The 15059-nt window shown below is 34.8% G+C and overlaps 3 protein-coding genes across 3 annotated transcripts, besides 5 other annotated features; 1 reads left to right on the forward strand and 2 right to left on the reverse strand.

Moving 5' to 3' along the window:
- Positions 1 to 118: 118 nt before the first annotated feature.
- Positions 119 to 172: a microsatellite.
- Positions 173 to 1057: 885 nt separating this feature from the next.
- Positions 1058 to 1175: a microsatellite.
- A 980-nt stretch (positions 1176 to 2155) lies between these two features.
- Positions 2156 to 2238: a microsatellite.
- Positions 2156 to 2271: a microsatellite.
- Positions 2272 to 6053: 3782 nt separating this feature from the next.
- Positions 6054 to 6095: a microsatellite.
- A 2115-nt stretch (positions 6096 to 8210) lies between these two features.
- ACLA_080490 (uncharacterized protein) lies at positions 8211 to 9038 on the reverse strand (the record flags this gene model as incomplete). Its single annotated transcript, XM_001267790.1, has 2 exons — positions 8211 to 8277; positions 8617 to 9038. 2 exons carry the CDS (start codon positions 9036 to 9038, stop codon positions 8211 to 8213), a joined length of 489 nt encoding a protein of 162 aa, XP_001267791.1.
- Positions 9039 to 11240: 2202 nt separating this feature from the next.
- Positions 11241 to 12294, forward strand: ACLA_080500 (uncharacterized protein; the record flags this gene model as incomplete). Its single annotated transcript, XM_001267791.1, has 2 exons — positions 11241 to 11337; positions 11375 to 12294. 2 exons carry the CDS (start codon positions 11241 to 11243, stop codon positions 12292 to 12294), a joined length of 1017 nt encoding a protein of 338 aa, XP_001267792.1.
- Positions 12295 to 13060: 766 nt separating this feature from the next.
- Positions 13061 to 13744, reverse strand: ACLA_080510 (uncharacterized protein; the record flags this gene model as incomplete). Its single annotated transcript, XM_001267792.1, has 1 exon — positions 13061 to 13744. One exon carries the CDS (start codon positions 13742 to 13744, stop codon positions 13061 to 13063), a length of 684 nt encoding a protein of 227 aa, XP_001267793.1.
- Between the last annotated feature and the right edge of the window lie 1315 nt (positions 13745 to 15059).

A 15059-nucleotide genomic window follows, 5' to 3' on the forward strand; every position in this document is an offset into this window, starting at 1 on the left:
AATCCTCTAATACTATTATATAAAGAATTATTATAGTATATAGTAGAAGGATATAATAAGTACAAATATTTAGGAGAAAGTTTATAATAAATAGGGGAGGGATTAAGAATATAATATAAAATAAATAAGTAAAAAATTTAATATATTAGTAAATAAAAATTAATAAAAAATAGTTATCTTATATAATAATAAATAGAGTTACTAGAGCTATAGAGTAGTAAAGACTTAATTATTTTAGATAATAAGGACTAGAAGAGAATTTAAAGTAATAATTTAAAATTAATATCTTAAAAGAATACTAGAGAGATAGATTTTAAAGAATTATTTATAATTATAATACCCTCTTATTAGGAGTAAATAGAGTAGTATAAAAATAATATATTTATATAGATAGATTAGAAAATAGTACTATACTAGAATTACTTTTCTAAGAAGAAGAAAAGAAATTATAAACTAGTAGATTTTACTAATTATAAAAAAAAACTAATTATAATAGAATATTAAGAATTATATTAATTAACTAAAGTAATAAATAATTACTAATTAAAAATCTAAGTTAAACTTTATATTAAGAACTCTATAAGATAAGGCCTTAGCTAACTAGAATAAATTATTATTATTATTAGGAGGAGGTGCTAATTCCTTTAGGTAAGCCTTAATATAATAAATAAATACTTAAAGATCTTAAAGAACTATAAAAAGATTATAATAATTATTCTAGTTAATATAACTTACTAATTAGAGAATATAAACTCTATTAAAAGAATTTTTATAACTAAGTAATAATAAAGAAGAATAATACTTAATAAAGCTCTTTATTAAAGCTACTAATAAGATACTTATTAAAGTATAAAAAAAAGTTATTATAATAGAATTAATCTAAGAAAAAGAGAGAGTTAATCTAACTAAACTATTTTAAGTAAAAAAAAAGTTACTAAAGAAAAAATAATCTAAGAATAAGATAAAGTTATTATAATAGAATAATATCCCTTAGCTAGACTAATTACTACTACTATAAAATATTTTAAAAAAAGATAATACTTCTTAATTAGAGCCTTCTCTACTATAGGAGAAGAGCCTTTATTATAAGAAATACTAGATAGATTTATCTCTACTATAGGAGAAGAGCCTTTATTATAAAAAATACTAAAAGAATTTATCTTTATAATAGGAGAATTAATATTACCTTCTATATTAGACTATATATATTTATTATTATCTAGAGAACCTTTACTAGTGCTATTATCTAACTCCTTATTATAATTATTAGTTACTACTACTAGCTTAGTAGGCTAATTATATAATTTATTACTATAATTAATAAGAAAACTAAGACTACTAGCTTAAATAATAAGTTTATAGGAGTAAAAAAGATTAGTAATTATAGATAAAAAATATTTACTAAGAAGAATATATACTTATTAAAAGTACTAGAATTCTATATATAAAAGCCCTATATATAGAATAAATATACTAATCTTTAATTACTCTAAGTATAGTTAGTATAGGACCCCTAAAAAAATATAAATTTATTATAACTAGGAGTAGAGATATATCCCCTAAAGAGATCCTTATCTAAAAAATAATTATTATAAGATAATATATAGTTATAAGATATACCTTACTACTAGAGAATAGTAGCTAATATATAGCCTAAGTAAGTATATTCCTTTATATCTAGCTTCTCTTTCTTATTAAACTTCTAGATAATTAGGTAAATAATATTTATTACCTTTAATATACTTTTATTAGGTCTAATTAGATAAGCTTCTACTATTAGTAAGAGATAATTACTAAAGCTAAGAAGAATACTTACTAAACTTATTAAAAGTAATTATATTCTTCTAATAAATAAGATAGCCTTTATCTTTCTTTTATAGAGTATCTATATTTACTAAGTATAAGAAGAATATAAGAGACTAGTATATAAAGAAAGAGACTTACTAAAAGAGAGATAGTAATTAATATAATAAAAAGAAAGATACTTATAGGAGGAGAAAAGAGAAAGAGAAATATAAGAGATAAAAAGAAAATAAGTAAGATAAAGTAGAGTTACTTAAAATTAAAATAAATAATATATAATCTTACCTTACCTCTACTATAATAACTACACTAGTAACCCTACTTACTAAGTAATCTAATACTATCCTTTAAGTAATCTAATATTACTTACTAAGTATAATCTAATATTACTTACTAAGTATAATCTAATACTACTTACTAAATATAATCTAATATTACTTACTAAAGATAAATCTAATCCTACTTACTACACATAACATTACCCCCTTAGACTATAAGGACCTTTTAGTAAGGAGCTAGATAACCTACTAAGGATGGGCTTCACCTTAAGTAGGGGAGGATATAATATTAGTAAATAAATATTATAAATAAATTAATAATTATTAAGGTTAACTCTAGGTTACTAAGGTTAACCTAAGAAATCTCTATAATATCTATAACTTATCTTTTAGATAGATAGCTAGTAGCTAGGTATAAATAGAAGATCTTACCCCAGGTAAGTAAAGAGGCATTAGCCCAGCCTATTTCTCTTCACCCCTGGTGATACTACCTTACCCTCAGTAATTCTAATAGTATATAAAGACTAGTTACTTTCTTCTTAAGGAAAATAATCCCTATAGAGTATAATTATAAGATTAGTAAATAAGAACTTTATATAATAATAAAGTCTTTTAAGAAATAATAATACTACCTAGAGGGGTGTATATAGGAGATAGAGATAGTTATAAATTATAAGACTCTATATATTATTTAGTTAAAGAGTAAGATATTTTTATAAATATAGATTTACTAGTCTTAATTCTTAGTAGGATTTATCTTTAGGATTATATACTATATTAGAAAGTATAATCCTATACATAGCCTATTAAGAAGGGCTAACTATATTAATTAAGTATACTATAAGAATTAGCTAGAAGAAGAAAAATAAGTAAGATAAAAGTTACTTATTTAGATTAGATATATATAAGAGCTAATTACTAGGCTAGACTTAATAGCTAAAGTCTCTATAGTTATAGATATCTAAGTCCTAGGGGTAGAGACCCTATAGAAAGATATTAATTATATATATAAGTAGGAGGGGCTATATAGATATAACTTCTTATAGAGACTTCTAGAAGTACTACTAGTAATTCTAGGAAAGGATAATCTTATAAAAAAGATTATAAAGGGTCTATAGGACTCTTTCATTATTATATTATAATTAGATTAAAAGTTAAATAAGATATTATTCTAGAAGCTTTATAATAGTATGCTCTATTATAAGGATAAGCTTTATATATCTAATTAGTATTATCTACAGTTATAGATCCTTATAAAAATATATAATAATCCCTATAGTAGGTACTTAATATATAAGAGGACCTTAGAGCTAGTAAAGTAAAGGGTTTAGTAGCTATTAATATCTAATTTTATATATTAATACTATAAGGTATGCAGAGTATACTAAGGATTATAAATAATCTATAAAAAGTAGTAAAGATTACTTTAATCTTTATTAGTACTATATAAGATATAGAAATAAATTAGTTTAGACTTTATTACTAATCTACCTATAAGTATTTATATAGGGGATTCCTTATAGGAGGTGTTTAATACTATCCTAGTTATTATTAATAGGATAAGTAAGATAGCATATTTTATACCTATATAGAAGAATATATTTAGTAAGGAACTAATATATATAATAATCTATAAGATAGTATACCTACATAGGATATTTATAAGTATTATAATAGTGGAATTACCGAGGGTAAGGTAGTATCACCAGGGGTGAAGAGAGATAGGCTGGGCTAATGCCTCTTTACTTACCTGGGGTAAGATCTTCTATTTATACCTAGCTACTGGCTATCTATCTAAAGATAAGTTATAGATATTACTAAGATTTCTTAGATTAACCTTAGTAACTTAGAGTTAACCTTAATAATCATTAATCTACTCATGATATTTGTTCACTAATATCATAATAGACTAAGGATTAGTCTTTATAAAGGGGTTCTAGTCTAAGATAATATACTATTTATATATTAAGTATATATTAAGTACTACCTATTATCTATAGACTAATAACTAAATAAAGCAGCTAAATAGTATGCTTAAGTAATATCTATAGAAGTATATAAACTTTAAATATAATAACTAGATAGACTACCTACCTATTATAGAGTTTATATATAATAGTATATATTAGTTATCTATCTAGAATACCCTATTCTATATAATTATACAAGTAGATTTATAGGTAATAGCCCTAAATACTTAAAGAGGGGATAATATTACCCCTAGCTTATATAAGTATATAGAGTATCTATAAAGGATAAGACTAAAAGCTATAAGTAGGATTAAGAAAGCCTAGGAGTACTAGTAGAGATATTATAATTAAAAGAGAGTTATAGAGAACTTCTAGATTAATAATAAAGTCTAGGTTAGTACTAAGAACTAGTAATAGACTAATTTATTAAGGATAGTAGAATAAATAGGAATAAATATCTACTACATAGAACTCTTTATAGGTCTAAAGATTTATAATATCTTTTATATTTTTATACTATAAAGATATAAGGAAATAAAGGGTATAGACTCTATAAAGTACTTTTTAGTAAGGCTTATAGAGGAGGAGATCTATAAGTACTATCTAGAGAAGATCTTAAACTTATATAATAATAGTAGATTAAGGGAACTACTAATCTAGTAAAAAGGATAGGGATCTAAGGGAGATACCTAGGAACCTATAGTAGGCCTATAATATATAGATATCTATAAGGAATATACTTTATAAGTAGGGAGAACTTTAGCTTAATTAAAATAAAAGAGAAAGTAATACTTATAATAGATATAGACCTATATTATTATACTAAGGCCTTAGGTGCCTTATATATTATATAATCTTAGTTTAGTAAGTATATAGATTATAAGAGAAGATATCTATACTAGAGAGTAAGACTATTATTAAGAGAAGATATCTTAACTTATTAGTAAGTAGACTCCTATATAATATAAATAGTTATTATACTTCTGCCTAATACCCCTAGAAATATACTATATAAAGGATAGGATATCTAAAGACTATCCTACTATTACTTAGTAGTACTATATATACTTATAACTATAGGATAGGTAGTAACTAATATAAGTTATAAGGATAGCCTTATAATACTATATATAGATTACTAATCTTAAGCTAGGAGTAAATCTATAGTAGTAAATATATCTTAAGACTAGTAGGAATACCTATTAATATTTATAGCTAGACAGGGGCTTAGTGCCTATCTATAAGATAAGACCTAGAAGTATAATAGGTATCTATATAGTCCTGGGGTTAAACTATATATTAAGTAAATATTTAATAAAGTAAGTATAAGCCTACTCCTTAATTATTATAGCTACTAGAGATAGTATATCCTAAGCTATCTATATAAGTAAGCTATTTAGGATAGAAGGAGGATTAATAATAAATTAATCCTCTAACTAGAATAATTAGTATATAGCTATAAAGAGTAGTTATAAGGTAGCTTATCTAGTTTACTAGCTAAGGGACTACCTATATTAGAGTTATAGAACCTTAATATAGGGGCTAAATAAGGGGGGGGGAGGAACCTAGACCTAGGATTTAGTAGAGGCTAAAGAAGTAGCTACTACTATTACTAGGGGGAGAGGGACCCTATAATCTATAGGCTAAGTAAGAAAAAAAAATGATATTAATAGAGATAGATATAATATTCTATATCTATAAAATCTATAAGTTAATTAAAGTTAATTTAGTAAAAGAGAAGTATATAGAGGTTTATTTATCTATCTATAAGCTATAGAAATAATCTATAGATAAGAATATTATATAAGATAAGCTTATGATAATACTCTGCTTAAAAGATCCTACTATAATTAAGGGGTAAGAGAGGAACTACTTATAGGTAACTTAGATTATTATCTATAGATATAGAGATATTATATAAGGAGATAGTCATCCCTACTTATAAATAGAGGAATAAAGATACTTAAAATAAGAGAAAGATAGATAGAATCTACTTATCTTTAATAATAGATAATAAATAATAGATGGTGGATAATAGATAATAACTTAAGAAGAGAAGAAAAGAAGATTATAAGAAGCTAGAAGTATTATTTTTTAAGAGAGGGGTATATAACTATCTTAACTAGCTATTTATATAATAGAAATAGGCTATAAGGTCTTTAACTTTAGGCCTTTATAAGTAATAAGAGAATTTTTTTCCTATATTAGTTATAATTTTTACTTTTATAGAGAGGTTTTTAGGCTTTTATATAGTTTTTTAATAGCTATACTATATAGAGGAGGCTTATAGGTCAGGAAGACTATAAGGCACTAAATACTAATTATAAAGGTTGCATCTATAAAGGCCTTAAGGGACTAAGGCCTATAGGAGGGGGGGGTAGTTATAAGGCCTCCTAATAGTATAATAAAGATATCTATTATACCTATATAAGAGTATCTCTTAGTCAGCCCTTACTAAGTAGTAGGTTAGGAATTCTCCCTTACAGAGGAAGAATCCTAACCTAGCATTAATCTACTTAATTATCTAAATTCTTGAAATCCAAGCTACATAGTATCTATTCTTTCACACTAGTCATATTCCACATACGAAAACTAGTGTTCTCACAGTTAGATACTAAGCTAGAGATCTCTTAATTAGTATAGCTATATTACCTATTTATATCTTTAGTAATTCCTAAAGTCTAATATTTTAATTAAATTTATATTATTTAAATTTAAAATTTTTTTACTTCTTTAATAAAAGATCTAAAAAGACTCTTACTAATCTATATCCTTTCTTTAAGTTAAAGTTCTTATATTTAGGTATCTCTAGCTTTATTAACTTATTAATTTTATCTAGATTAATATATACCTAGATTCTCTTCTAATAAGCTATTATTTATATAATATCTTTCTAGATTTTTTATTCCTTCTAGCTAGTAAGTATAGTCCTAATCCTTATAGTTAGTATATTTTAAGATATATTATTTATTCTTTTATTAGCTACCTCTCTATAGCTTATATTACTTCCTTATTAATTTTTAGATTATCTTCATTCTTCTTTTTATTAGCCCTAGTAGATCTCTTACTAATTTAATATCTTTATACTATCTTATTAACTAGGCTTATAATTATTATAGCTATATAATTAGGGTAATATAAATACTAATAGATATAGATATATAACTTAAATATAGAGGTATATCCTCCTCTTATTTACCTACCCCCCCTCTTCTCTAGTAGATATAACTAAGTAGATAAATATACTAGTTAGTATGCATTACACCAGGCCTATTTAGGCATAGTAAGTGAGTGTACCACTAGTATAGTGAATACTACTCTACAACAAAGGGCTTAGGGGTTTGCGGTGGTGAGAATTCAACTGATCTCGCGAGTAAGCTTAAGTACTTCAACCCAATCAGGCTGAATTGGGTAGATTTCGGCTTTTCAAAGGGCCTAAAAACCCTTCCTAGATTAGGATTAGGCGAATGAGGTGGCTAGGTCATAACCTCGCTCTCTATTTCTTATATTATATTGCGTATAACGTATGTAGCATGCGTAGGTGTATGATCATGCACAAAAATCCTATCTTCGGGAAGTAATAAGGAAGATGTGACCCAGAGTGAGGGACACTTTATCTATATATACCGTGACAGTTGAATTATTCCCATGGTGTTACAACTCAGGTACGAGGAAGTATTATCAGTAAGTGGTAGCATTCAACGAGATAACTAGGTAAGCACGAGGAAGGAGGGAAGCTGGGAAGCATGTAGGCTAAATACACGAACGTAGGTACTCATGATTATCAAGTCCAATGAAGCGTATTCCAGTACTCCTTCTGAGGAATATCCCTCCCAGTCACCATGTCCCTAGCATGAAGTCCAATTTTGGTGATAGTTCCATTGTTCGCCCTCATCGCCTTCAAGTCCATATCGAAGCAACCCGTCGGAACACCCTCCGAGCACAATGGCCATAGCTCCCCAGCGCACATGTTGCAGAACAAGCCTTCCTTGGTTGATACAAAATCCGGCCCTGCTGCAAAGGGACTCTTGCACAGCTCACTGGCTGTGTGGGCTTCATATTCACTTACTACTACAACCTGCTGTTCAGCAAAGCAAACCCGGTCGTTCTGTCTAGCATTAACAGATCTTTTTTTAACACCATATGTCAGCTGTGAAAATCACCCCCCAGTCCACTTTTTGAGCTGCAGGATCTGCTTCGCGGTGGGCTTCTCATTCAGACTGGGGCTGCACATTACCTGTCTAGGGGTTTTCAGTGCACTAAACTTTGTATTGGTGCCATCGTCATTATAACTCAAAGGTGGATTGAAGATAGGAATGCAATTCATCTCTGTCAAGGATGGATGTAATGAGAATTGGGGTGTGCTGCCGCACATTGTATCTTTGTGGTCCTGATACTGCTGGACGCGGTTCTATATAGCTGTAAAGTTAATCAAATAGATGCTTGCACCTTGAGGGAAGTTGTTTGTGGTCTTCTTAGTGTCACGATGGGGCGAATTAATCCAGAAACAGCTGGGCTTGAAGGGGTCACCATCCTGATGCTAGATGGGGAGGTTGGAATGGTACCACGAGGCGCCATACTCCTTGGGGACGTCTCCAAAGAAGCCCCAGAACTCCCTGCTTGGCGGGGTGACATAGATGTAGGCAATGCAGAGGGAGTCTTCGCAACCACCAGACACGCTGAGGTAGGACGGAGGATGGTTGTTTCCCCCCTTTATAGGGTCCACAACGATGTCTTTGTAGTTGCCGTCGCCGATTTTGCCTTGACGTGTACCACTTTTGAAGCCGATCCGGTTCCCATTCTCATCAAATAGCCCAATGCCCGGAGTATTGCCGCCAGTACTCGCGGAACTGCCTTCTCCGGGCATTGACAGGCCGGCGGCTACGCGGACAATTGTGGAGGCTGCGTGAGGGTTTGGGAACATCTCTTTCGCCATGGGAATCATGGTCAGGCCTGTTAAAAGGAAGGCAATTGCGTTTCCTGCCATTGCTGCTGTCTTGGTAGATGCGTCGAGAAGATGAAACTTAGACTGCTAATGATCTGGTTGAAACACAATGGCATGAGCAGCAAGCTGTGATTTATATAGCCGGTGTATTCGGCCTCTTCCATTAAACAGCACCTACACCGAGTCGGGGGCATCCTAGCATCCTTTGCTGGCCCCTAGCGTACTCAAAAGGCCCCATTATCCTCATATTCGTACCAGTCAAGAAATCGCCCACTGGCTAGTGAAATATTTGTCAGCTATGTTAAAGCTTATCTTGTGTTTCATCCTGTCGACCGTTCATCCGAGGCCTGATAAAAGGTACAGTATGAATATATTTATATATATATATGTGTATATCTGAAGGTTTATAGGTAAGAATCTATATTTATTCATCTTAGTTATCTATCATTTAATGAAGCTATTTAAAATCTCATGAGTTCTGCCTTACTGACTATGTCAGCTCCCTCTCTGCCTTGGCGTCTTGGCGCCTTGATCAATTTCTGTCAACAAGGCCCAGCATGAGCACTAATTATTTGGCTTTACTCACTTATGCAGGGGCCAATCCTCAGGGGCCAATATCACAGTAACAGGTTCTGCCTTGGCTCTCCCAGAAGCTGGAATGCCTTCCAGTGGGATTTTAGCAGGTATCGTTAGAAGAGATGAGGGTTTGATTCGTCATTTTCTCTTAGAATTTTCGACCATGTGGTTTAGAGATAGCTACATTTACGGGGCAACCTTCATTCTTGTAAGTAGTTTAGAAAAAATTGCTTCAGGTGTATCGTACTACAGGAATGTCGGTTAACTACAATGTATACTTCCAAGTTAGTTTGGCCCAGAAGTTCAGTTATGGGGCTAGCACCACACTCAGTACGAGGCTTAGAGCCCAATGCGGCCCCCGCTGAGCACCCTGTCTAGAAAGCGAAATTTACACCAGCTCTAGTAAGGATATTTCTTTTGTGCTCAAAAGCTATCCGCTCTGTAACAATGGGGCAATTTGATGACCTGGTATGGGAAACCTTGGGGTAGGAATCAGGAAATCTGCCTTAGACTTCGATTGCACAATAATTGGGTATTTTTTATAGGCTCAAGAATCAGGTCACAGTCAAAATGGATGTGTATATTGATAGTTTCTAAGTATTACTATGGTTATATCGAAATCCATTCTAAGGTATATACATGTTAATACGGAAGGTGTAATGAGTAGACACTGGGCCGCCTACTTACCACTGAGGCAAAAGACCTAAAATGATTTGACCCTATGTCAAATCATGGCCCAGTTACTATATATATATCTAGATAGCCTAACAGAAGGTCTCCTCAGTTGTTGCCTACCTCCCGTGGATAACTGCCCCATTTTTACTGAACCTTCGGTTCGGCCCGCTCCGCAAGGGGGCTTCTGGACTGACGATGTATCGTTCTTTGATGCTTTCTGGGTTCAATCATATCCGTATGAATTTCGACGGCTGAAAGAAGTAAGATCGATACTGAGAATAATTCTGAACCCCAGAGTCGCTCAATCCCTCCAATGATTCAAACTTGACATATTCCAGCAGCTACCCGGCTTCACGTTGGAGAAAAGAAAAAAAAATAGTCTTTTTACTAGTGTATGGGGGTGATATTTGTTAGTGATCCACATCCGTGTCCAAAATGCTTTTGTAGCCAGCCGCGAAATGTAGCAACATCCCACAACTCCCTCATATATAGCAAGTAGGTAGAATCTGAGACTTGAACTCAATAGTTTCTTAGATCCACCTGCTGCACGATGAAACCAACAGCCCCATCGGCTGGCTCGGTGATTAGGTCTAGTAAGTCTGCCTTACCTCGCCTCCATAGCAAATCCTGGTATGTCGTTTACTCTGCAAACACTGAATTCATAATCAAACGAAGTCATTGTTGGGTTTCTCCCATAACGATCCCCATGTCATCGCAAGGGTATTATTTTACGGGGCTGATTTGAGTCACCAGATGTAACAACAAATTGGGGCTGATCCCAACAGCTAGCAGCTTAATGGCCACAGCACCGAAGGAGAAATGACACAACAACATCAACAAAATGCCCGACTAAGTACTACACTGGGTATTTCTGCCTATAAAAGGCATTGATTTTGTGCTCCTGTTCCATCTCTTTGAATTAAGCACTTCCTAAACAACCTATAAACGAGCATCCAAGCCTAAAATTACAACCTTGGAATTGAAGGTAGAACCATGCATTTTCAGTGGCTACAATGTATCTTGTTGGCTGCCATTCTAGGCAGCCCCCTGGAAGCCTCTGCTAGAGCAACTATGATTTGGACGATCCATTGTACTGAATGCACATGTGACATGCTAATCAGCTATAGTCCGCAAGAGTTTGCAATCTGCAGATGACGCTTCCTCTACGAGCAATCTGCTTCGAAGAATTAAAATCCCTGGAGTCAAAATCCCAGGAGCCGAAGTTCCTGAAGTCGCACTTCCAAAACTCTCGAATGCTGGAAGCACCGCTGGAAATATTCCTCATTTCACACCAGAGCCCAACGACAGCAAACCAGCTTCCAGCAATTCGAATGCAGAGCAGAAACCATGCAAGCGGGCCGACTCCGCCGACTGTGCTCCGCCAAGCCCAGGATCTCAGGACCTCCTGCTACGTACCATTGCGGAGCCGACCTTTCTAAATTATAAAGATTATATGAAGCCACTAGGAAACGATGGGAGAACGTTTGTTGGCGAACTACCCTGGAAGCCAGATAATGATGCTATCCTTGAGCGCCCTCCGCGCGGCCCTACCGGCGCGCAGGAGTTCGAGGACAACCTAAAAAGCGTCACACGAAAATTATGGGAAAATCTTCCAGAGTCAGCCAATAAGGATGCCAACCTTGTTGCTACTCTGTTTGTACCTGGGAAGGGGGTCTGGTTTTCATCCATCCCGCATGGTGCTGGTGATACGCTAATATTTAATGACAAAGTCACCGCGCCGGCATGGTACGCCCGATCAGAACAGGAGTATGATGGGATCCCTGGAGGTAGGAGATTGGGGGACATGCATGCAGAAGACGGCGCCATCTATCAGTTCGAGAAATCGCAAGGACACAGCCAGAGTCTCAGTGCGCAGCAAGCCCAAAACTGGAAATTTCCCCTTGGCACGAGATTGGCCGTGTATGGAAAATATAGCCGTGTGAATCCAAAGAGCTTCAAGGGGCCATGCCAGGGGGTTGACTCACCCCGACAGCCTGGTTGCTTGCAATTGATTTCCCGGCTCGGCATAAGGCAAATTACACTTTAACCTCGGAAACGAAAGCGTAAAGGGATATTTTTTGAGTATGTCGAGGAAATATCTCTTGCTTTCTACATTGACAGGGACGTTCTTGTTTCTTTGGTTCTAGTTTTGTCTATGGTCATGTTGTTCAGTAGTCTTAGAGACCGTAAGCTTCCAGGCTTTAGGTATCAGGAAATCGCACATTTGATACTCGATAGCGCTCTATCTATCTAGATACCTAGGGAGATATTTCTTCTTTCATCAATGTCGGAAGGTATCTCCTGACTGATCTGATTTGGAACCACTTGGGCAGACTTGTAAATGGTTCGAATTCCTGGACATATTTTTGCGTGTAAGAGCATACGCTACCCCGATACCAGACTCCCCCATCAAGTACATGTCGCACTTGTATTGGAGCATGGTTCTAGTGGCAAAGGACACTTCTACCCTGGTGAAAAATTATTCTTATCCGTTTCCGATTTTTTCGATAGCCATGGTTTCTCTCTTTGGCATTAGTTTGGATTCACTGGATTCACTGGGGGCATCAATCCTCATCGTACGTTTTTTAGCGGTATATCTTTGATTCAAACCTCTAGCCAGTTCCTGTAATACCAATTGCAAATTCTTAGAACCATGGCGTCTGGTATTAAAACCGGATATTCTGAAATAATATTTCATGGCTAGAACGAAATCTTCACAAAGTAGTCAAGTACACATTGAAGTATCTGGATAGTGTGATGCACTTCGCAATAGGATGAGTTCTCTCACTCGAATCTATGCCCTTCCTAGCACCTTATAGGTTGTAAGCGCAATCAGACACAAACAAAGTATGATTGTTTTCCCACAACTCAGAGTCCCACACCGAACTATCATTAGGTTTGAGAAACCCGTGTTCCTTCATTTGAGACACCAGGATGTCGTTGAATAGAACTTTTTCATCTGTCTCATCTCCAGCCCACTGGGCCTGAATCCCCGCCCTCAATGAGGTCGAAAGAGCGTTTCTCTGGTCAACGCGAATTTGCTTCTTGCTCAGAACAGCTCTTGTTTCAGCTGGGGTGTTTGGATGGCACTTTATCATACATTTCCCATCGGAATCCCAGAGCCCACCATGGGACCCCTGCACATGTTTCACCCAGTCATCTAAGGCAGGGAACTTGGAATTACATCCGACATCTGGGCATTCCATTCCAAAAGCGTTACTGGAATAATATCCGTACGTCTGAAATGTCAGCCAATCCATCGCCCTCTTCTCACGGAATGCGGCTGATCGAACTCGCTGCATGGATAGCAGATCACGCAGCATCCCCGCGGGAACTTTTCTCCGAGGCAGATAAACTCGCATGGGTGTCCAAACTTCTTTGACGAGGTGCCAACAAGGTCCTGCTTCAAGTCGCCACAGTCTAAACTGCATTGCATTTTCGCGAGGCCCACTCTGTAGCGCAACGAGAGCGGTGATATTTGGTGGTGCTCGTTCCATTAATGTAGAAATTAAGGAATATTCGTAATCATATTCCCCAGGAGAAGGAGGCATGCATGATCGCAGAGAATGGCCACTTAGGACTACCTTTCGTACTAGGGGGTAGATTTCCCGTAGCTTATCCCAAAATGCATCGCCATTATGAAACATGATCTCCATTTGGACCCAGTACATAGGGATTTCCACCTGGGTTATGTAAGAGGTGAACTCAGGGCAATCATAGGTGGGGTAGAATGGCTTCATGAATATATTTGAACCCTGCTCAGAGCGATACCAGAGGTTGTCCTCGGGCTCCCAGAAGAGCTTGAGACATTCACGTCGAGCGTATGAGCACGTGTGCAAGAGATGAAAGAGCGTTGGTGTATCACAATGTTGAAAGATTAGCTGGCGAATCTCTAGCGGCAAGTCTGTGAAACGATGGAATGATTCAGTGGCTGGTGTGGACTGCTCCGGATAGACAAAGTTGTGGAAGTGAGTTATTGGCAAACTGTCTAGCCCCAGGCCCAATTTGAGATCCGTCATACCGATCGGTAGTTTGTGGGCCCACGGTGAAGGCATGAGATGCTCAGGGATGCATGTTTGAGGGTTGGGATATGATGATAGAATAGAAAGAAGTGATGAGACCGCGGGTGACTTGACAAGACTATTTATGGGTTGGAGGGAAATCAACTATCAAGGAGATAGGGTCCAGCTTACAATAACCCAGAATCCAATATAATTGGGCAGTCTGTATACCGCCTCCTTTTCCACCCATATCTCATGGGAGAAGCTGCTGCCACTCAAGAAAACAGGCCATACAGCATACATCCTAGGACTTACCTCAGTGGACTCAGATGCTCACAAATTATAAAGCCACTGTGATTAGAATCTTATATAGAAAGAAATTTTTTTAAAGAAATTAAAGAATTAGATAATAGACAGCTAGTACTCTCGCTTGAGTTTTCTTATAAAGGATAGGATCAGTCTAGAATTAGTACTTATTAATATAAGCTAGAGATATAGAAATAGATACTATAAGGAGAATTTAGAGATAAAGGCTAAGGTTTAGATTCTGTAATAGAAGACTTAGAAGTTAAGTATATTAAAGCTAATTAAGATAGCAGAACTAGGATAAGGAGAAGGTTGCTAAAAGATTCCTGGGGGAGGTGGTGGATAAGGTATCATATAGCTACTTAATTAGGCTAGGTAAAAAAGAGGGGCGCCTTGGTTTAGACATAGAGGGGAGCTATTTTTAGTATTATTTTTATAGGTTCCTATATTCTAGATGTAATTCCAGGACCTGTGAATTTCCTATTCTAGTTAGTTTTACTACTCT

Source organism: Aspergillus clavatus, genomic scaffold (assembly GCF_000002715.2).
Source record: "Aspergillus clavatus NRRL 1 1099423829806 genomic scaffold, whole genome shotgun sequence".
In the NCBI taxonomy this organism is placed as follows: Eukaryota; Fungi; Ascomycota; class Eurotiomycetes; order Eurotiales; family Aspergillaceae; genus Aspergillus; species Aspergillus clavatus.